At 37.3% G+C, this 22182-nt stretch overlaps 2 protein-coding genes across 2 annotated transcripts in view; one reads left to right on the top strand and one right to left on the bottom strand.

The window, feature by feature from the left end:
• Window positions 1-22182, bottom strand: part of LOC131679221 (WD repeat-containing protein 75) — a 35635-nt gene that overhangs the window by 2308 nt on the left and 11145 nt on the right. The gene's annotated exons all lie outside the window — the stretch shown is intronic.
• LOC131679232 (uncharacterized) lies at window positions 6804-21780 on the top strand. The gene is made up of 2 exons (XM_058959906.1): window positions 6804-7642; window positions 20727-21780. Exons 1-2 carry the CDS (start codon window positions 7523-7525, stop codon window positions 20853-20855), a joined length of 249 nt encoding a protein of 82 aa, XP_058815889.1. The 5' UTR covers window positions 6804-7522; the 3' UTR covers window positions 20856-21780.

The following is a 22182-nucleotide window of genomic DNA, read 5'->3' as shown; positions in this document are numbered from 1 at the left end:
ATATCCATATGTAATATGTAGAACTATTGAGTAAACATGTTACATTTCAAACCGTAAAACTAAATAACCGTGTGTGGTGTATTGTGAAAATCATACCGCCTAAATCCTCAAAAAAGTATAGCATTTTTTGAAAATCTACTATCTCTTGCATCCATTACAAATCTAGAATCTCTAAGGAATTCATTGGTGCGAGGAAAATTGAAATTGACTCACAAACGGCCGAGATACGATTGCTTCAACAGAAAAGCTCATTTGTACTGACTTTCAGTTACTGTTTTTACAATTACTTTGGATATACAAATTTGCTTTGCATTATTTTGTGATCACCGTTTTTGTAAAAGATATACTGCCCATGATCGCATATCAGTCCCATAAAGATAGGAAAACCCATAGAAAACGGGACAACTATGCGATCATGGGTAGTATACCTGACCAATAGTGAAGAAAAATTTGAAATCGGTGAACAAACAGTTAAGATATGGCAAGTCAAAATAGCGTTCCCATTTTTTTTTCGCTGACTTTATTTTACTCTTTTTGCTATAACTTACGGTAGCCGCCTCTATTCTTCTGCTTTTTTAGCGACGCATTAACAAAAGATATACCTTTGCAGTGAAGAACACAGATTTAAAAACGATTAAGTAACAGCTGAGATATGGCCGGTCAAAGTACCATTGATGTTCCAAAATTAACTCCCTTCCCTGATTGTCCCAATACTCTGCACATAGAAACCATCCAGTCAGTACAAATGGACCCAGGATGACCTACTTCTGACCCAACTCGAAATCATTGAATATTTTAGAGATCTCACGGGAGCTCAGTGATTTAATAAGATACATGTTATAGTGAGTGACCTCGATCAGGAAAACCAGATTGCTTACTGCGGGCGTTTTACGAAGCAACTTCGTATAAACGTACCTGCAAAGGCAGTGGAGATCGATGTCGTTGTCGCTGAACCTGGTCTGAAGTACGAATATCGTAGCTTAAAATGAGCTTCTTTTCTTGCGGTACATTACGCTTGACTAGGGGTTTGCTCAGGAACACAAATTGTGTCTCCGTTTCCTAAGTTAGTGTCGAATTCTGATGAGACGAAGTCGAAACGAAAATTCCATGACTAATTTAGTAAATGACGAGGCAAGGTACCTCTGTTGGAGACCTATCAGGGAAAATTTCCGTAAATCGTTAACATTACTAACGATAGCGTAGAATATTCAAATCGTTGCATATTCGATTTCGCCAAGGTTTGTCCGGAATCCGCCCCGACACAGAAAACCCAGCGCATTGCGTCTCCCCGCAATACTGCAAATAAATCACTGGTTTTTATGATGAAGTTCTTTTTTGCTCCCTTATCATTCAGCAATAGCACCCCAAGGTTAAACAGAATCAAATTCAACTTGTTGAGGTATCTGTCTGACTCTGTGAAGAAGCGCTTGTTAAATTTATTTAAAAAAATCCTTGAGGGTAACCTTGTCGCTCATGATTGCAGGCAAGTGAAGGTCATTACTATTGCAAAACCAGTAAAAACTAACCTCCGACCACAACTCGTACCGGTCGATTGCAAAACTATCTTCCTAAATTAATTTTGGAATTTGCGTTTCGACTGCGTCTCATCAGAAGCCAACACTAACTTAGTGGCAGGGAGAAACTAGCATGGGATTGACGCAAATTCCTAATTTTTTGTCTCCACAAAGACTAAACACAGCATAGTGTATCTTCCTAATTTGTTCGAAAAATTTCAACTTAAGTTTCAGCTTAAGTGCCATAGAGGCACTCTGTTCGATGAAGCGTTCTGTGGAAAATACAGGAGCTGCTATGTACGTTATCCGAAAAATCATACCATTACCCTGGTTTGCGTCCCTTCGCATTGCTCCGTACCGGGTAATGACAGGGCTTTAGACGGCCGCATTAGAAGGTGATATTTATGAAAGACCAATTAGCGTCAACCAATTTTTCAGTAGTTTTCATTAAAGGATGCTCGAAAGTCACTTGGACTCTTGGAAAGGTACATTCTATTATCTCCAAAGTAACGACGAAACCGTGATTCAAAGGCATGGATGTGGGTCCTTGTATTGGGTTCGTGCGCTCGTAACGACGATTATCGCGACATCGCACATGTTGTCTGGTCATGCGCCGAGTATTGTGGTGCCAGATATCAGCTAAACAATTCCTTTCGAGTTCGGACCCGAGGAAGACCATCCAGCGTTCCAGTTTGGGATGTGTTGACTACCTGAGATCTCCCCTTAGGGTCCCTATCTACCTATTTGTAACTGGCTATTCTCAGAACCCTATTTTGAGACTGCAAGGAAAAGTGGCAGTAATCTTTTGTTTACCAAAAAGCTACAAGTTTGTGTTTTTCTTTTTACCTGTCATTAAGGTTCGCCCTTGTTTATTTGGGGCTTCAAACTTAAACGTTATTCGCCCACAAAGGTAAGCCCTCTCTTCCCCTTCCTTGATACGGCCTCTGCTACTCGGTTGTGAGAATTAATTTCCCACGGAAAACGTCAGGGAAATTTTAAGCTTTTGACGAATTTCGCGCTAAATCGTATTCAAAGTTGGCAGCACCCTCTCAGATTTTAGCCCTCCGGAAGTCGCGCTTATGGCCCACTGAACGAGCAGCCGCTGGTGCCTTAAGACGATTTCGCTAGATTTTTAGAGCAGCGTGCACTTAGTGCACTAGCGCGATTGCCGGAAGGTTCATGAAGCCTTCTGTACATGAGAACTTTGTCACAAAAAGCCACTTTGCATTCTTTGTTTTTCCAAAAATGATCTAGACTGTCTTTTGAAAAGGGTCAAACTTATTTTAACTTTTTTTTTCCAAATGGCTATAGTCTAAAAATGACAATTCTTGCAAAAAATGTTGTAGGAGTGATTTTCGCAAAATTAGTCAAATTTATAATTAAGAATGTTGAAAAAAATGCTTTATCGACTCCCACACTGAAAAAATCGATTTTAAAAATTTAAAGTCGATTTAAAAAAACCATCTTTGATTTGGATGAAATTTTGTTTTAGGATAGGTAATTATGTTCTCTACCCACCGTCAAAAATTCAAACTGGACACTTGCCAGAAAAAAAGTTATTTGAAAGAAACTTCCTTGTCCGAACTGATTTTTTTTTCAATCTTTTTTATCGAAAACTAAACCAATGAAAATCATAATTGTGAGAAGATATTGTCTAATTTAGCAACTAAGTATATTTTTATTAATCAAGAATCCCATTGAAAAGAGTTTGTCGTAAAACAAATATTACATTATTACTTCTTTATTTTCTTGTTTAGTTCCGATAAATGATCAGAGAAAGAAATAACCACCACAACATTATGTATTGAATTTTACATAACTATTTTATTTATTTTTATATATAGCATGTGTCTTAAAACTATCTTCATGCATGCTATTTTGTATTATTTCTATACAAGGAGAATATTTTTGGTTCATCTTCTGAATTGGAATACCCTTTTGCTTCTACTTTGCCACCAGGAATAGGCACAAAACAGTGGAATTTCCAAGTGCCAGATATGTAGCAGAAATTTTGTTTTGTGATATTTTTATCAGTCTATTCATATTGTTGCTAAAAATGCCAAAAATGCCAGCGTACAAAGTTTTGCTTTGTATTGTTTTACTGCTCCATCAGACATAAAATAAATTTCAAAAAAGTTTGTCAATTGTTCCATAAAATTTATTATTTTTGAGATGAACAACTGAACTGCAGTCCACCAGTCTTCCAGTCTTCCCGACTTCCAGTCCTCCAGTCTTCCAGTCTTCATTCAAGTTTGTTCTGAATTTATACCAAATTCGTTACTGATACTTTTTGCATGTATCAGGCAACTAGCAGTTGGGAAAATGAATTCTGAGATGATTATAACTTTCATTGGTTTAGTTTTCGATAAAAATACATTGAAAAAAATTCAGTTTGGGCAAGGAAAAGTTTTTTTCAAATAACTTTTGTTCTTGAAAGTGCCTAACTTGAATTTTTGACGGTAGGTAGGGAACATAATTACCTATCTTGGAACAACATTTCATCCAAATCAAAGATGAGTTTTTTTTGCAAATCGACTTTAAATTTTTAAAATCGATTTTTTTCAGTGTAGGAGTCGACGAAGAATTTTTTCAATATTTTAATTAAAAAAATTGACTATTTATATAAAAATCACTCCTACAGCATTTTCTGAAGGATTTGTCGTTTTCAAACTATAGCCATTTGAAAAAAAAAAATTGGGAAAAACTACAAGGGGCAGCCCTATGGGGTTGCACGAACTGTAGACGTAGGACTATACTACTTAATGTAAAATATTTATTTTCTTAGTACTTAGTGTGTGGGAAAAAACACCCGGACCGGTGAAGAAAAATCAAATTTTAGACAATATAATCACATCTCATGTATAGACCAAGCTTTCTAGTTGCTCTCAAACAGATCCTAAAAGTTCAAACACCCATGGATAACCCCAAGTTTGTAGATGTGTTTCGATGCCACAGGATTGTAAAATGGTTAATATTACGTCATGAAAATTCAATTCTTCCGTGACAATTTTTTTTGCCTGCAAAATGCCCTGTGTGTATGCAAAGCTCATGATTTGTTGCATTGATCGGAAAATGCTTTCCAACGCTGCGCATACATACAGGACATTTTGCAGGTCACCAGAAGCTGTTCATTTTACCACCGCCACATGTTCATTTTACCCACTCGCTATAAACATGTCTCAGTTTTGGACATGTTTAGAAATCAAGAATCATGTTTGAAAAAATGTGTTTATGAAGAAGTATTTTTACCAGATATGTACAAAACATGTCTAACAAGAAACATATAAGGTAATTGTAATATCTCATTCACTTATTAGTTAGAAAATAATGACTTTGCTTAACGTGTTCATTTTACCGCCAGTTCCCCTACCTACTAACACATTCGCCCCAAACATTGAACCCAAGCGCACAATGCAAAATGAGTCAACGCTGATGATGATGGGTAGAGCGAAAGAGACAACTAGTACCACCACGACACTATTAGCGCCTTTCACCAAAATTCCAAGCGGCCTTTCCCGATTGAAAGGAACGGCCGCGCTTAGCCCATCTGTCATAATATCGTGATTTTGCATAGCGAAAGGCTGAATGATAACACATTTTGTTTCAAAAAACAGCCCTGCGTTATGCAACACTTTGTGCAGGTTGATTATACCAGTTGCAAGTGGGTCCAAATTCACCAAGTTCCGTAAAATTCCTTTTAAATTACAAAATTGATAAAATTGCTTAGATGAGCTAAACTAATTTATCAAATCCTGTTTTAAAAACTGTCCTTGCGTTTAAACCAAAATGGGAAGCTTACTACTACCACTACATTACTTAATTTCAAGCGCAAATAGCAAATACATGTGCTAGTTAAACCAAAAATTTACTGGCAACATTACAGCGGCATTTAGGAAGCAGTTGAAGCGGTCGCCTGTTGGACGACACAGGGTAGCGTCCTTCCACAGCTAGTGTAACGGACTTCTAACTCAGCTACACTGGCTGTAAAAAACACAGCGCAGTGATCTGCTTCGCCAGCCGTTCAACAGGGAACTGAGCGTGTCTGGCCAAGTCCGTTCTTTAAATAGTCGATGATGACGTCATTCATAGAAGCGTAGCGCGCTAGGTACACCAATCTGTCGTGCTGGACTTGGGAAGCGCTATCTTCTGTATGTTAATGCGCGATATTTTGACAAGGTTGTACATTATTGAATTTTTTAATGCTATGATATCAAAAATCTTTGGGTTTATCTATTGGAATCTATTCTTAGAAGTATTTCGGGGCGATTTGTGCAAAAAATTTGAAAATTTATCGTGAGATGGCTGAATTATATGCGTTTAAAATTAGACCACATTTCGTTACATACCATTTTTGCAGAATTTTCAACGTGCACCCCTATATCGAAAACAAAGACGTAGTCCTACGTCAAAAAGTTTGACCCTTTTTAAAACACAGTCTAGATCATTATTGGAAAAACAAAAAATGCAAAGTGGCTTTTTGTGTCAAAGTTCTCATGTACAGAAAGTTTCATTAAAATCTGAGAGAGTTCTGCCAACATTTGTTCGACTTGGCGCGAAATTCGTCTTTTACAACAAGTCGAATTTATAGCTAGTTAGTTTAAATTATTAAATCAAATAAACTTTCTTATTAGAATAACTTCAAACTCTAGTCCCCTAATTTTAAATAGTCTGCTGGGAAAAAAAGAAGTTGGCGCAATCAAACCAACGCAAACCTGCCAGATCAGATAAACAAACTAAATAAAACCACTTCTAAGGACCCGAAGAGAGGTGATAAAGGAGTTTTCGCATATCACTAAAGATTTGTTAAAAATGGTTATTCAGAATTATACCAAAATCTACTAGAGAAACAAAATCCTTTTTTTCGTTCATAGTATCCAATAGGAAAACCCTTACTGCAATGCAACAAATTACAGGGATTGCCTTGCAGTGTACAAATAAATGCTTCTATCCAGCGAAAATTGACACATCTATTTGCTCCTCCCTAACCCTAATGCACCTGATCGGTGTCACATGTTACCAACCATGCTACAACCGAAGCAGCGCGAGCAGTTGATAAACCGAAGTCAGGCATATTTCCTCCTTACATAAGCCACCAGCAGCAGCAGGAAGAATTCGAGCATGGGCAAGAGGTAAACTATTGCCTCGGGAGAATCCAACCAACTAAGCGGTCCTACAATGTGTGTCACTGCCAGTGAGTGGAAAGACTATTACAACCTGAGCCAGCCACAAGCGGTATCTTTCTGGTGTATGATGCGTGCCTATAAAAAGGATATCCTCCTTAGGTTCCATCAATCAATCGGTATTGGTCGTCCGACCTAGAAGGAACAGACTTACACCGATTAGAAAACAGGATTAACTGACTACGAACTAGCTGGCGTGTGCGTGTGTGGGCACTTGCTCATCACTTATAATTAACAAAGTGATAAGCCGGAATAACAAAAAGTAGGTGCATCTGCTGCTAAGAGGTTCACCCCGCTGTAGTTATCTCGCGCTACCCTCGGGAAGGTGAAAGTACAGAAATACAATCAACAAGGGTTGCGCGCAGTCTTTAAAGTGCCGCGCCAGTTCGTATATAAAAGCCGAACGGCACCGGGAAATCCTTTTTACAGTGGTGTGCTAGTTGTCGGAAAGCAGAACTGCTCGAGCCGCGCGTTTTTTTCCTTCTTCATCAAATCGACAAAGAGGTGAAGTATTGCCTGGCGAACAATTCTCTATTCATCCGCGAGCCGTGACACGAATTTCCTCGCACTTGACTACGTTTGTAAATCGTGAATTTGAAAACAACAAACACTTGAACTATATACCGACAATTACAACGAGATAGGAAGGATATAGATAGTGTAACATAGCGGGGTCAACACAAACAACGCAGGTGCCTAGTTCTTGCTGGCAGGCTCGAATTGCAAACATCGGTCTTCTGTTCAGTCAGTTTGTGTAGGTGGTCGGAACCGATTGAACGCGGGAACCGATTGTGGTGAAAGTTAGCTGACTGCCAGTCAAATATCGCCATGCAGATCGTGGGTCTGCTGATATCGCTCGGTCTGGCTCTGTGCTGCTTCGAAACAGTGCGATGTTTGCCAGTCAACCCCGACGTGGTGGACAACCTAATTTTCTCCAATCCGGAAGTGGTAATGTATTGTTAATGAAGAGTATAGAAATTTCCCACGTTGAAAATGACGCTTTGTTTTTCAAAAATGTTTTTGGTTGCGGTTAATGCTTTGAGTATATAGAATAATGATTTTCTAATCGAATAGTTCATCGCAAAACCAAAAGGGAATTTGACTCGATGTTTTTGAGCATGAAACGCGTTCCGAACAACTTACCCTAATAGCGCGTGGTTAACTATCTTTCATAATAAATTCTAATTGAATTGGCTGTGTTTGCCATTTTGTGTCGCTATAGAAACAGTGAAAATAATAAATTAATTAAAATGTCGAATACGATGTGCAAGAGCTTTGAACTTCATAGCATGTTAAAACTTTGGATGGATTGGAATAATTCAAACTTATCAACTGTAAAGCATTTAGGAGGACTGTACAGATTTTGGAAATGGGCCCCAAAAATGACCTGTGCAAATGCGTCTGGTATTTGAATGGAATTTTCGACTCTATCCCACTATACCTCTGATCTATTAGCAGGTTAAAAAATTACGGTGGTGCTACAAGGTACAAGGGTTCCAGAAACTTTGATTGAGCGTGTGTAAGAATAGAACCTTTGATAGCAGGTCTAGAAAAAATGTGCTCAACAATGTCCCAGGTTTATTAATACAAAACCTTTATCAAACTGCAAAAGCAGAAGATTCATTAAATAATCGTGATTGAAATTATGCAAAATATTTTCTGGAAATATTACTGACCTTCCTGAATGCTGCTTTTGAAAAAGTTGCTATGATTTTTCGTCACAGTTCTTTTAGTGCAGTTAAAAGTTAAACAATTTCCGCCATGCAAAGTGTGTTTGTCTTTTAAGTCAATTTCCATACTGTATACCATACACCATACATTCTCAAAATCTCGTATTATTATTATTTTAACAAAAACAGTTTTAATCCACCTAACAGTGTGATGAGACATTTCCTATAACTTTTAGAACTCCCTCTTCGGATATTATATCGATCAAATTAGCATCACAGCCAGCCTTTTTGATGGTAAATTCAATTTGCAACTGAATAAGAAGTTTTGATATACCTCCACAAGAGTCGCACTAAATGCAGAAAAATGGCATATGCGTTCCAAACTGGAGGCCATATATGCACAAAGCTGCTAAAATTGACGATTCCTGTCAGCAATATACACCTTGAATGCGATTCGTTCTCGTATTAAAGCGATTCTAGAGACATTTACAGATGCATAATCGAGACAATTTCACATTTTATACGATATCAATAACTCATATACGATTCCGGAACACTATATACGATTAACTATATATTGTCGATGAAGAAGGTCAACATGTAAGAACTGCAATAAGGCACATCAATCGTCTCCAACATAGCAAAATACGTTAAAAAGGGGAGGTGAAGGACTTTACATTAAGATGTTTAAAGGTTTCACCATGAAAAAAAAAACAGTTGAACCGCTGATTTTCTAGGTGTGTACATTATTTTATTGCACCTCAAATATACACTGATAAAATTCACTATATTGAATCTATAGATTTCACACATATTTTTTGCAATTTTTAGCAGCACATAAAAATTATATGTCACTCATAAAAGCATGTGAAAACTATTGAAATTCATGTGGCGTACATCAAAAGTATGAAATTTTGCCACATAGAAATTTGTGTCATAGCAGATTTCGCATAAAATGTATGTGTGTGATTAATACTATTTATATTTTTGGCACTTTTTATGCATATGCATATCATGTGTGTGGAATACATAAAATATAAGTTTGGATTTTTAGCAGTGTAGTGACCCATCCTAGCCCCAGATTTAAAAACATCGAAAAAAGTACCTTGGCCTTATTGAATTTAGGTTGAAAAATAATCAACCATGCATAAAATCATTATTGCCAAAACGTTGCCAGATATATAACATTTCCAATGAGTGCATGTTCGTCAAAGTCAGTGCAAAAATATCAGAGCACGAGCTCGCCAAAAAAAAAACTGACCTACTTGACCCCACTCTACTCCAAACTTTTTGAGTTAGAGGTGTTTTAAAGCAAATTAGATATTTACATAAAAACAAAGTTCAATAACTCTGGAACCAACGACACGACCTGAAACTTCATGAAAAATTCCGAAGAAAAAGTGTCCACGAAATTAACTGCCAGTTACCAGTACATTGAGCGACCCCTCGGTAGTGGTGAAATATGAATTTTTCACGCAACACTGCCTCAATTTTCTTAATGTTTATTTGCATACCCTAGCAACAAAAATCCGTAACAGCTAGGAAAGAAAACATTCTGTTTCGCTTGCCGCAAGAATCGAATGCGAATGCGGAAAAGTTTTGTTGGATCCTGCAAGTAAGAGATTGAGGATGCCTTTTCTTATTACGGTACGCTAAGAAACGTTTGGGTTTCTCGGAATCCACCCGGGTTTTCATTTGTAGAATTTGAAGATGCCCGTGACGCAGATGATTCGATGCGTGGTGCTGGAAAAACAATCTGCGGTCGTTGTGCTCGCGTCGAACTGTCTACCGGCATGGGCGTGACAAATGAGGTCGGGGTAATTTCCATCCGGACGACAGATGCTGCGAGTGGAGGGCGAAGTCATTATACCCGGAAGTCATTTTACCCGGGATTCCACATTCGCGCTGTCGTGAGCTGTAAACTCATAGGAATATCTACAGCCGAGCCATGACCTCGACCACCGTGCCCGATCCAAAACACCGAGGAAGACTACCCGCGATCGTTCGACTACTCGTGATTATACTAAATCACCACGGCAGTCCAAGACCCACTCCTGGAGCCGCTCACGAACACCCCTTTCAGCGACCAGGTTACGCTTCAGATCGAATCGTCGCAATGTCGGCGACTAACATCACGATCAATCGATTCGCTTTCAGGGCAGTGTCGACACCGTTCTGCCACTAGCACTCTGTATGCGTACGGGAATGATAGAACTACGGGAATGCTAGACCATCGGAAGCGATTACAGAAACCAAGACTTCAGAAACCACAAATTATATTGAGTCTAGTTAATGAAATTGTAAACGTCTTTTCGGAAATCCTCTGCGAAGTGTTTTAAACTTAATGAATTACTTTCTACTAAAACCTTCGATTTCAGGACAATATGAAAAATAGTCCAGCAAGTGCTGACCGTTATGACTAGCATACAAGGACCAAATAATACACCCTGCGCAATACTGAATTTCTAGTTTCCCAGTTCTTTGAGCAGTTTCCCCGAGGCATGGCATATTACGTCGTTTTATACTGTTTTCGTTTTTGTATTCGAATCGGGGTAAATTCGTACAAAAAAAAGAGATTATAACTACTAGCAAAGCAAAGCGCTACTGTCTCCATGTATTCACGGACTGAAACATGTGGTCTCGCTCTAGCATATTGTATCCCATTGCTTTGACATATGTGTATCCGGGGCAATATGTGTCAAACTAATGGGCCTAGCATATGTAGGAGCGACATGCGACCTCTAGTAGTTATAAACCTTCATTTTCGTAAATATGAGAGCGAACCTACTCTGACTCGGATCCAAAAACCAATCCTGCATCAATTTTTATAAGAGTAAGCAAATCTGTATTTAACCAACAAAAAATATCCATAAATAGCTATCTTTACTCACGCACAACACTTTGTTGTAATTTTACTATTTTGTCCAACATAATCAACGGAATAGAAGTAGAAACAAACTATAATTTATAAAATTTTCGATAAGGATGGCTTTGTGCCTTTGTCTGCCTTCTCTGGCCTTGATCAATCAACGTAATACTCTACGTGATACGGCTGGTAGCGTTATCCTAGCTGGTGATCCGGATTCAAATTCAGACTAGCAATGTACTTTCGAAATCTTCATCCGAGATACAATGGTCGATTCCAATGCGCCGTGTCGTACAAGAAATTTTACGTGCAATTCTTACTCCAGCAGCCATCGTAGACGTATTCAGAGACTTCGGTTGTTCTTTTTACGATTTTTGTATGTCTCAAAATGCCTGTGTCTCGTATCACAGACATTTAAAGAAATTGTATGTCTTGTCGTGTCGTTGGTATTACCCTTATTCTTGTTTGGGACGAATGGGAGATTCGTTTGAAAGCGAATCGAATTAATAGTAAACCCATTTAATTTTGCTGCTGTAAACGGGAATACAAACCACTTTCGAACGAATCTCCCATTCGTCGTAAACAAGAATAAGGGCTATTCTCCGACATCATTATAACACCACAAATTTACATCGTACTTTCGTGGTTTATTTTCCACTTTTTTAAAGTTTTCCTTGTTATCCTTCTCTTTCCCGACCGTTTGACAGCATAGCTTTTTCCCATACTGCTCAGAATATAGGGTTTCTACAATTCGGTTTTGCCGGTAAACTGGACAGCGATTCAGGCAAATTTTCGATACTATAACTTGAGTCAATATCCTGGTGAAGCTTTGGTGTTCTTATTGTGATTTTTGTTGAGTCGAAACTTAATCTTTTTCAGCTATTGGTGTAGCAACAGACTCAGTTTCAGTCTCAAATAAAAACAGTAGCAGGGGAAATCTGTTTATCCCAGTTTCTTCAGTAACTAATAACTGTTTATAGATTCTCTCCGTAACCAACGGCCAATGTATTGCACAGAGTTTTACAGTCCTACAGGGATTCATTGCGTAAAACATTGTTCACTTTAATCGCCGTGAAAAAAACCAATGGCAGGGGCAGATCCTTGAAACTGATTCTGTCGATTCAAATGTTTTTTATTTAATAATCTTTTTGTTAAATATTCAACAAACTCACGTGAAAACACAAGATGCCCGTGCTAGTAAATTGGTCACATACATGACTAAAGCGACTTGGAACCGTTTCTTTGCCAAATAGCGAACTTTATCGTGGAAACTCAAGCTAAATCATCAATCGCATGAAACCAGCACAAGGTGATGAAAATCGACCGTACTACTTTGTATACTTTCCGGCGGTTCCAGTGCCTGCATAAGGATACCTTCGAGAAATGGAGCAACACTCCCGATCCAACTATCATTTCCTATCGGTTATACATGACATTTTCAGCACAGCACTTCCCAGGACACCTGCTCGAATATTTCGTTCCCCAATTTGTAGCACATCCTGATTATGTGGCAGGGCATTTTACGAAGAGCACCCTTTATGAGCAATTGCCTATCAGGTGACAATTTCAAGCGATGAACTGTGCTGCACAGGAAGATTTTCGAGGCTCCGTCAGAACTAATAGTTTGTTTTGTTGTTGTTACATTTGTTTTCCCTGTGTAACCAAGCATTGCGATGGTTACTATTGAGTTCTACAACATGACGACACAAATGAACTCATGATGAATGAAGTTCATGTTTGACAATTCTCGGTGGTTTGTTTACTTGTCAGTTGCGTGAGTTCGAGTGCAACGGGTGCTCATCTGTTACACTCGAACTCACGTAACTCTTATGTAAACAAACCACCGAGGTTTGTCAAACGAAGTTCATCTGACTCATTTCGTGGGGTTATGTCGGTTGGTGTAAAACCTAATAGGCTATTTGAAAAAAATAACATTAGATTCACCGATGTTGCTAGTTTCATGGATTTTCTGATCAAACATCAAATTTGATAGTACCAGTTACCTGAGTCACTGAGGGGTAGTCATATTTGTGATACAGTTTTGGAATGCAGTGTCTAGTCGTGTCGTTGCTGGAACGGTTGAGATTTGATGGTATGTGTAGAACGATTTTTTTCTCCAAATATTATAGTCTATCACCCCTCGAGAGGTTCATGAACCAAACACCCTGTATATCTGGAGAATTATGAATGCACAAGGTGATACAGGTCGGACTCGATTATCCGGAAATTTAAAAAAAAAATCACCCGGATAATTGAATCAAACTTTTTTTTGTGTTATTTTATGAATATAAGCTTTATGCGCAAAGAAATTGGAATTAAAATGGTCTGGTTAAATTTTCCTATCATGGTAAATGTAAATGTACCTATTTTGACCCTAGTCGATTTCTCAGAATTTCAAGGCGTGTATTTTAAGTTGGTTTTCATTTATTTTGTATATTCGTAACTAGTTAACAGTATGTATCAGTTGTTCATAGCTTTATTCGCAAGAATTCTAAAACAAACTTTTTAATAAGGTGTGTCTTCTGTAATACAGGGCAAACTCGATTACCTGGGGCTTCGATTTTCCGGGGTAAATGATTCGATTACTCGTAGACTAGAAAAAATTAAAGTAAGTAAACGGAGGGTCGTCTGTTCACGGTGTCTTTTTTTAACAACTTTATGCAAAAAAATTCAGCATCTCTGAAACTTCAGGATATGAAAGAATGGGCTTTCCCCTTTCATTTGAAACCAACATCAAAATAATCCGTCGGGGGGCCTAGAGTAACTTTTTTTTTGAAGTTTTTTTCGTAAAAACATAGATTTTACAATAAAATTAGTTCATATTTCTGTCCCTAGATGGTGCTTTAGACATTCGGACAACACTAAAAGTGAGAATCTGATAGATATTTTAATCGTCTACAACTTTGTTAACAACTTCACAGAAACCCCACTGGTTTGTTTTTGCATTTGCCAAATACCTGTGTTTAGTTGAACAGTGCATTCAGCGGAATTTGAGAGCTTGGAAAGTCTCATCTTCCAGCTGAAAATTATAATTCCAGATTCCTCCTGATATAGGGCACCATTAATATTTTTGGGATGAAAAGTCTTAGATAAGTGTTGACCAAACTAGTATGACATTATTATACTTTCCCAAGATGGTGAGTGATACCTCCCGCAGAAACAGCTTTTTTCAATGATGAAAAAGAAGGCATACCTTTTTCATTTTTTCGATTGTTCTCGGGGATGACTGATGACTATTCTTGCATGAGCCTTCTACTTTGCTAGCATCTTCGTATAAAATTCACTTGCTCTGAACTTCAACCTTTATATTTGAACAAACTCAATAAAATTGTTAACACCATTGCAATATTTCGCAAAATTTCATTGCAATGCTTGGTTAGAAACGCTGATTATCTTTTTCAAAATTAACTCAATGTGACAAACAGTGCACAAAAAACTTTGAGTTTTTGAATAAAGATATTTTTTGAGATATATTCGTGTATTTGTATGTATATAAGGTTTTTCTTGTACTCAAATCATATTTTGTTTTCAAAAGTAATACATTTCGCATAATCTAGGATCAATTTATTAACGATTTCTCGCATAATTGATAGGAAATGGCCGTGAAATCCAACTGCCACAATATACTTTGCCGAAAAAATTTGAATAAATCGTTTCACGCTAACCACTAATTTGGACAGTTACTTCTGTGGTTTGCGTTCAATTATAAACTGTGTGTCCCAACATTTCGTATTGAACAGAATTATAATAGCTGACTTAAACGATCATAACCTAAATTATGCGACGTATGATCCTTTCTAAAACATAAGTGTAAGCGAACCCTTGTAACCAAGCAATACCTTCCGATGAATGGTAGTTCCTTCGAACCTATCGGGAAAGATTACAAACTTGAACCAAAAGCACAAATAGTTTTCTGTCTCTGTCAAACATCCTAATTTTCAGAAGGTCAATAGGAATTGTCAACGAAGAAGTTGTAATGAATCCCGTCAAATATTTTCATGTCAATAAACCCAATTATTTTTTTGGTAGTGAAATAAGTACGAGAAAATACATTTCCAAACCTCTAGGCCTCGTGTGAAACTATCTTAGATATAACTTCGTTAAAATCTTAAACAACTTTTCCGGGTGATTTCAGATCAATTTTTAGTTGTCAACAAACTTGTAGACAATTAAATTTATTGTTCATGTTTGCCACCAGCGAAGAACTACAGAAAGTTATGTAGATAATGGGTTCCCGGCAGTCTCAGAAGTACTGCTAGCACCCTCTTTACATAGCCTAACATCCACTTTTGCTTGAGTTACCCAAGAATTGAAGTTGCCTCCAGTGACTGCCGGATGTCTTATCAGAATCTTGTTAACCATTTCTCGACCAACTTTTTTCTACCGCATATAGGGTTCCAAAACTATTTTTTCTTAGAACTGTTGGCATCATGAAACACGAAAAATCTGGTTTAATAGAAATAGGTGCTTCTTTCGCAGTACTAGAAGTTGCTCAATACTTGCCTTCCGATCAAGTCCAATTTCATGAAAAAGGTACTTGAAGGCAGTCTAAATTAGAAAGTTCTATCAGTTTACAATAATATTTACATATTGACTACGAAAATATTCCAAAATTTCACTTTCACCATTAACAGAAACTATCCCTGGCAGCACTGTTTCAGCGGAACCCAATCAGATTAATTGTGATAACTTTTTTTCTACTCATCATATTAATAACTGTTACTGCTCGAATGAAAGATATTAGTCCCAGTTATTAGCCTTACTTGTCGTTGTAAACATACGTTGAGCAAACCAAAAGTTATAGTCGTTTAAAAACGTGGTTATATATCAACAACATTGGCACGAATGGGTTAAAAATGCCAATGGAATTCGGAGCAGGAATCAATTGTTGAAGGGGATAATGGAAGAAGAGCAATATTGTGTCAAAGTCAACTGGAACTCAAAGCAAGATATTCATCAGAATTTTACACCGGATGTCATTGAAAATAGGATCATGATTCTATCAGCATCTGGAAAATATCATAATCTTCAGCAGAATGCTAGTTTGAGCAGGATTCATCAAAATTCAGAAAAAAACATAGAAATACGGATACGGAAATTTTGAAATAGATTCCATCGGAATGCTAAGAATACTTCGATCAGAATCCTAGATAGTATCCAAACAAAATCCTGAACAGCGTGTCATCATTATCCCAAAAGAGTGTCAGAAACCGACCGAATAAGTATAATGACATTTTATGTGTAAAAAAGGCCTGCAGTAACCGATATGTGTATTACAAGAAAATGTACTTTTAGTTTAAAACTAAAAAGTTGCATATTTGGCAACACTGCCGTAAAACTAACATTTTTTTCCAAATTCATTAAACAAATCCTTCAAAAATCATCTCTCTGATTGCTTCTAGTGCAAAGAGTACCAGAGATATAATCCGAAGAACAACTATTTTTTTTAACCGAGTGGTGGTTGAATATGACACAATAATTTAGGATATTACATATTGACTCTAGATGAACAATTTATTCAAAGCTGGCTCCAATTCGTGAAGGTCGATTCTAATTTTTGTTTTTTTGCCACTGCGCGGAATAACCCATATATAAGCTTTTTGAGGTATGCCAAACTTTGTGAGGAGGTTAACCAACGTTGGGTTAACCCTAGACCCCCGAAAAAAAGTTTTGTTGACTGCAATGATCGAATTAGCACTATAATCAGACATTCTACACACTTAATTTTTTCTGCCGAATTTCAGCTTTTTTTGCATCTTTTGCCGAAATCTCAACAGCTGAAATACAGCAAACAATTTTCTTTGCTGAAATCTCAGTAAAAGTGACGTTTGAGTGCTGTGATTCGGGACATATTTCACCGAAAATCAGGAAACTAATCTCACTTTACTGAGATATCAGTTTCTAGATTTGCTGACTTCACAGCTGTTGGGAAATTACCGAGGCCAAATTGAGTGTGTAGTTGAAATTTGAATCTTTTTCGAAACACCCGGATAATCGAATCATTTTCCCCGGATAATCGAGTCCGACCTGTACTGGAATTTTTACTGAATTTATCCAATTCATACAAACTTTAAAATTCTTGTGAGCAAACCAGAACCAATTGATCAATTTGATATTTGACATAAGCCTTATGGAACCAATAACATTTCGATTAAATGGTGTTATTAACACTAAAACACTGCTTAAGGCCAATTGCAGCGAGCCGTGATTCTGACTGTGATATTGAGTGTACGGTTCAGATGTGCGGGCGTAGAGACCTTACGATCGCCGGAGTATGAGCGTATATTTATACGCGCTTAAGACCGCGTTAATCGGATTATAAGTGTTGTAGCGTTCACTAAATCGCGATTGCATATTCGTCTTTGCGTATCATCGAGAAGGGCTCGAGGCGTTTGCAAGTGTTCGATCACATGAGTGTTTGTATGTCGCGTGGACATTTGTATTTCGTATGTGTTAGGGTGTATATAACTTCGCGTATATAAACTCGCATATTCACGTCTGTTCATTGATGATCGCTCGGAGCATGAATGTGATACTTAATGTTCAGTATTGTACACTGAAAATTAAGCATCAGATGCTAGAAAAGTAGGTTCTCCCATATTACTAGAGTTCTATGTTTTCCATGGAACGTGTTTTCCAGTGGATATGAACGTCTTCTAAAGGCATGGACCTAGGCTGCTAGAGCCGAGAGTAGGGACTTCCGGATGTAACTGATTCATGATCGCGCGAACACGGGCGTTTGTAGATTCACTCTTGAGACTGCGTTTGTAAATTTCTAAGTGCTAAAACATTCACTTAGTGTTTTCCTGTTTGCGAGATCGCGGACGTAGGTGTGCGTAGATGATCGCGAAGCGCTCGAGCGTTTGTATGTTAACGTGTTTCTCGCGTGTGCTAGCGTGTATATAACTTCTCGTGCACACATTTGATTCTATAACCGTGCGGACATTCGCATATTCGCGTGAAATATTGAATAATCGCGCGCGGACCGTAAATCGGATAGTTAATTTTTAGTGGATGACTCAGATACTGGAAGAGAGTAAGTTTCCTCATATCCGGACGATTCATGATCGCGTGACCTGTGGGTTAATGTTTGAGACCACGTTTGTAAATTGTAAATTAGGTGTTAAAACAGTGGTTTTCAACAGAGGGTGAATTCACCCCCAGGGGTAAAATATACTATTGTAGGGGGTGAATTATGCGGGACAAGTATAACATGTTATCCTAATATTCCGGTCGAATATTTGTATTTATATATTGTTTCACTGGTCCAGAATAGAGATGCTTACTGAGAGTGCTCCGAAACAGGTTTCTGATTGTAATAATATGATTTTCATCCAATTAAAAATTATTTTTTTCTGACAGGGTAATGATGGTAAACAATTTTCAGAAAGGGGTACATCATAGGGATCAATATTCGGAAAGTAGTACGTTGATCGAAAAAGGTTGAAAACCACTGTGCTAAAATGTTCACTCAGTTACCAGGATGGTTTAATAAAGGCGAGATCGCGGGCATAAGTATGCGAAGACGATTGCAATTACATGTTCGCGTTTGTGTTATCGCGAACGCCACAAGCATTTGCACGTTTGGAATGGGAGAGATTTAGAGTGTATATGAGGGAATAAGAAATTGATTGTGTTAGTGAATGTTAGTACGAATCTAATTTAAGATGTAATAAAGATCGGAAAACTAGAAGTGGCTGGGTCATTAGGAACAAGCTTAAAATCTATCGAGCTAATCTTTTGTCTTCTGTTGGCAGGAGTCGAGCTTAGGCAGCATAACTACGAATCAATCAAGTCTACCAACATCGCAGTTGATGGTAGAATGCACATAGGGCCTGTTACGCATCTAGCCTTAGCGTGTGTGTAAACATTTATACGAACTTGCGAAGCACTCTATACGTGAATCCATGCAACATGAAAACAGTAGCACTGTAAATCTAGCTCACCAAATGCCAAAAATATTTCAGTAGTGCAAGTTACCGAGAAAAAAGAAAAATGAGAAGCCGGTTGTTGCGTCTTGCTTTTGGAAACAACAACAAACAAGCTACGCTTCCTGGCCAGGATTATTATTCGTCAATTAATTATTAAGATATCGAAGTTCGCAAAGAAATATCTCGTGTTGCAGGCAATCTGTTCGTGCGACTTGAAGAGCGACATTTACATCGCTACTGGGACTATCGTCTAGAAAATATATGCGGAGGAATGCCTGTAAAAAAATATATGCGGAGGAATGCCTGGAAAGGCCCGAAAAATCGCATTTGCTAAATAACGCAACTGGAGTGAATTTTTTTTATCTTGGTCCTGTGTGAATTGAATTTGCAAATGAAACATGATTTGATTTAGTGAAAAGTTTGACCGATTTACACACATTCTTGTTCGATCAATTTTTGATTGTAACACCCTTGAGTTGATTTGTTAGTTTCTTATATTTTATCCAAATCGTATTGCAATTTTTATTAATTTTGTGTTCTCATTTCATTCAATTTATTTATTTGATTGATTTTGTCGAATCTTTATTATATTTATTTGAACCGCTTTTTCATTGTATTCTTGAATGCATTTCATATATTTTATTGTTTTAATTCAAATTATGCATTTTATTATTTCATTCACGTCATTCAATTCAATAATTACTACCAAGTAGAATCAAAAGGAAAACTTTCACTTTTTATTTTTTATTTATTCTCAGTACTCCACCAAAACGCACCATAAAAAGGAAAACAAGACATGATTACTATTAAAAAACTCCGTTTGCGTAAATTTTAATTGCTAAAAAAACAAAAAAATGAATATGTTTTGATGAATCCTCTTTTCATGGATGATTTTTTACGCTTCGTTTTTTCATCATTGGCAAGAAAAAATGCTTTGAATGATTGATGAAAAATAACTGGCAATTCGTTCCTCGTGACTTGTTTGCTCAAAGGAGTTCATATCAAGAGTTGAATGCACTACCAAAAAAAATATCGCAATAAATGGCTCAATAACATCCATTCGGTATTGCGCCGAGGCATGATTTACTATACATAGTAGTACAGAGTAGATGATACATCGATAATATTGAAAATAACAATCACGTAAACAACACCATCTCCGCGGTTGGCCGCCATGGAACGCCCAAAATAGCCATGGAAATGAAACGTCAAATATTTGCTTAAAAATCGTATGCGGTGAGGTGTGTTAGATATGAGAAGATTTTCCACTGGTTGGTTCATAATAGCCCCGGTGGATATATGCTATGGCGATGAAATAAACAATCAGGTTAAAAGGGAACGATAATCGATCAACAGAGCCTTTATTGCAAGTCACTAAGAAAAACTTGACTTGATTTTATTAGTTTGGAAGATTGGTGTGAGCCCAATTTACCAGGATAGAAGAAACTCTTTTTTTTACGATTTCAAGCAAACTTTAAGAATAGTATTAAATCCTCATGAAAAGCGTCATTTTCAAACGAACCACTAAAGATCACTAATACAGTTTCCCTCTATTTCAATTACAGGCAGCTCAATCGATGCGAGAGATACCCCAGTGGCACTGTTTGCGATACTTCAAACACGATGTCCACCTGATGCGGCGCTGCCGGAACTATCGCCTTCATATGCTACGCCGACCGAACGATATGATGTGAAATGGAGCGGGAGATATGTCACTGCAGGCGGAAACGACTTCGTCCCTGTTGCGAACAGGCAATTGAATCTCCAAACGAGTATATAGAAGAACACTTTCAATGCACAGTCAAACGAAGCCAATCTCGTAGCAGTAGCATGAGAATTGAGTCATCTATTCCAGTCATAAGACAGTTATAATAAAGATTATAATAATAACCACAAAATGATATATAGTAATATGCTAGAGCAGTACAATTATCTCTATCATCCTTAAAACAGAGCAAAACCAACTACAAATTTGAAGAATCATGAACACTGTTTAGATTAGACGCATAGCAATTGGACAATTTTCAAGTGGCATTCAATTTTATACTATATTAGCAATTAGCGCTTTTATTGGCAAGCACAAATCAAACATCTATTTATCCATATATGGCATAACATTTTTTAATACTGTGGCTGTTTTTAGTTTTATTTTGTAATTTTATTTTAATAAATGATAGCTATTTTATCAACGCAAACCAATAATAAACTTATAATAGTATAATTCAATTCAATGTATGTACAATCTTTGATGGACAATTTCTGAACAGCTTTTAAAAACTCGTATGGAAACGCGGAGCAAGACCACCATATGGAAAAACCGCGACTAACTCTGCATTAAAAGTATGCAAATTATCACCAGTTCCGGTTTTTATGTGACAAATACGCGTAAGAAAATGCAGAAAACTGTCGAGATAACAACAAAACAAAAATATTATAAACTAATCTATTGCTAATGCAGTCGTATGGTGATGCGTTCGGTTATTGTAAAATTGCATTCCCTTCTTTCCTACAAACGGATCGAACACCATTATCGAAAGCAGTCAAATTAAAAATTTATATTGAAATATGCGATCAATTCCGATGCTATTACGTATGACATTTGCTTGACAATGGTGTTTACACAGATATAACTTCCACATTTTTGAATGCAACCGGCCTGAAAATGCTGTGAATAATCAATAATTTAAGTTTCATAAGCATAGAACATGTTACTATACCAATAAAATGTAACAATGTTCGTATACATTTTAATATCAACTTTTAATTTATAATAAAATTTAAATTAAATGCCCCTAAAAAATAACACAATTGAAGAAATACAAGTCACGTTCCGTCGGATTTTCCACATTGTTGGTATACAGGGTGGCAACGTGGAAATGATACACTCATTTGAAAGCCACTCGTTGTATTTTCTGCCATCCCATGAGGAATCTTTGTGTATGTTATGAGAAAATGAGTTATTGACAAAACAATAGATAAAACCATTCGCCAGTCTCTTTGAACGCCCACCGCACGCTCATC

The sequence above is a fragment of the Topomyia yanbarensis genome, chromosome 2 (genome assembly GCF_030247195.1).
Source record: "Topomyia yanbarensis strain Yona2022 chromosome 2, ASM3024719v1, whole genome shotgun sequence".
NCBI lineage: Eukaryota > Metazoa > Arthropoda > Insecta > Diptera > Culicidae > Topomyia > Topomyia yanbarensis.
This window is presented reverse-complemented; position numbering and strand designations above follow the sequence as displayed.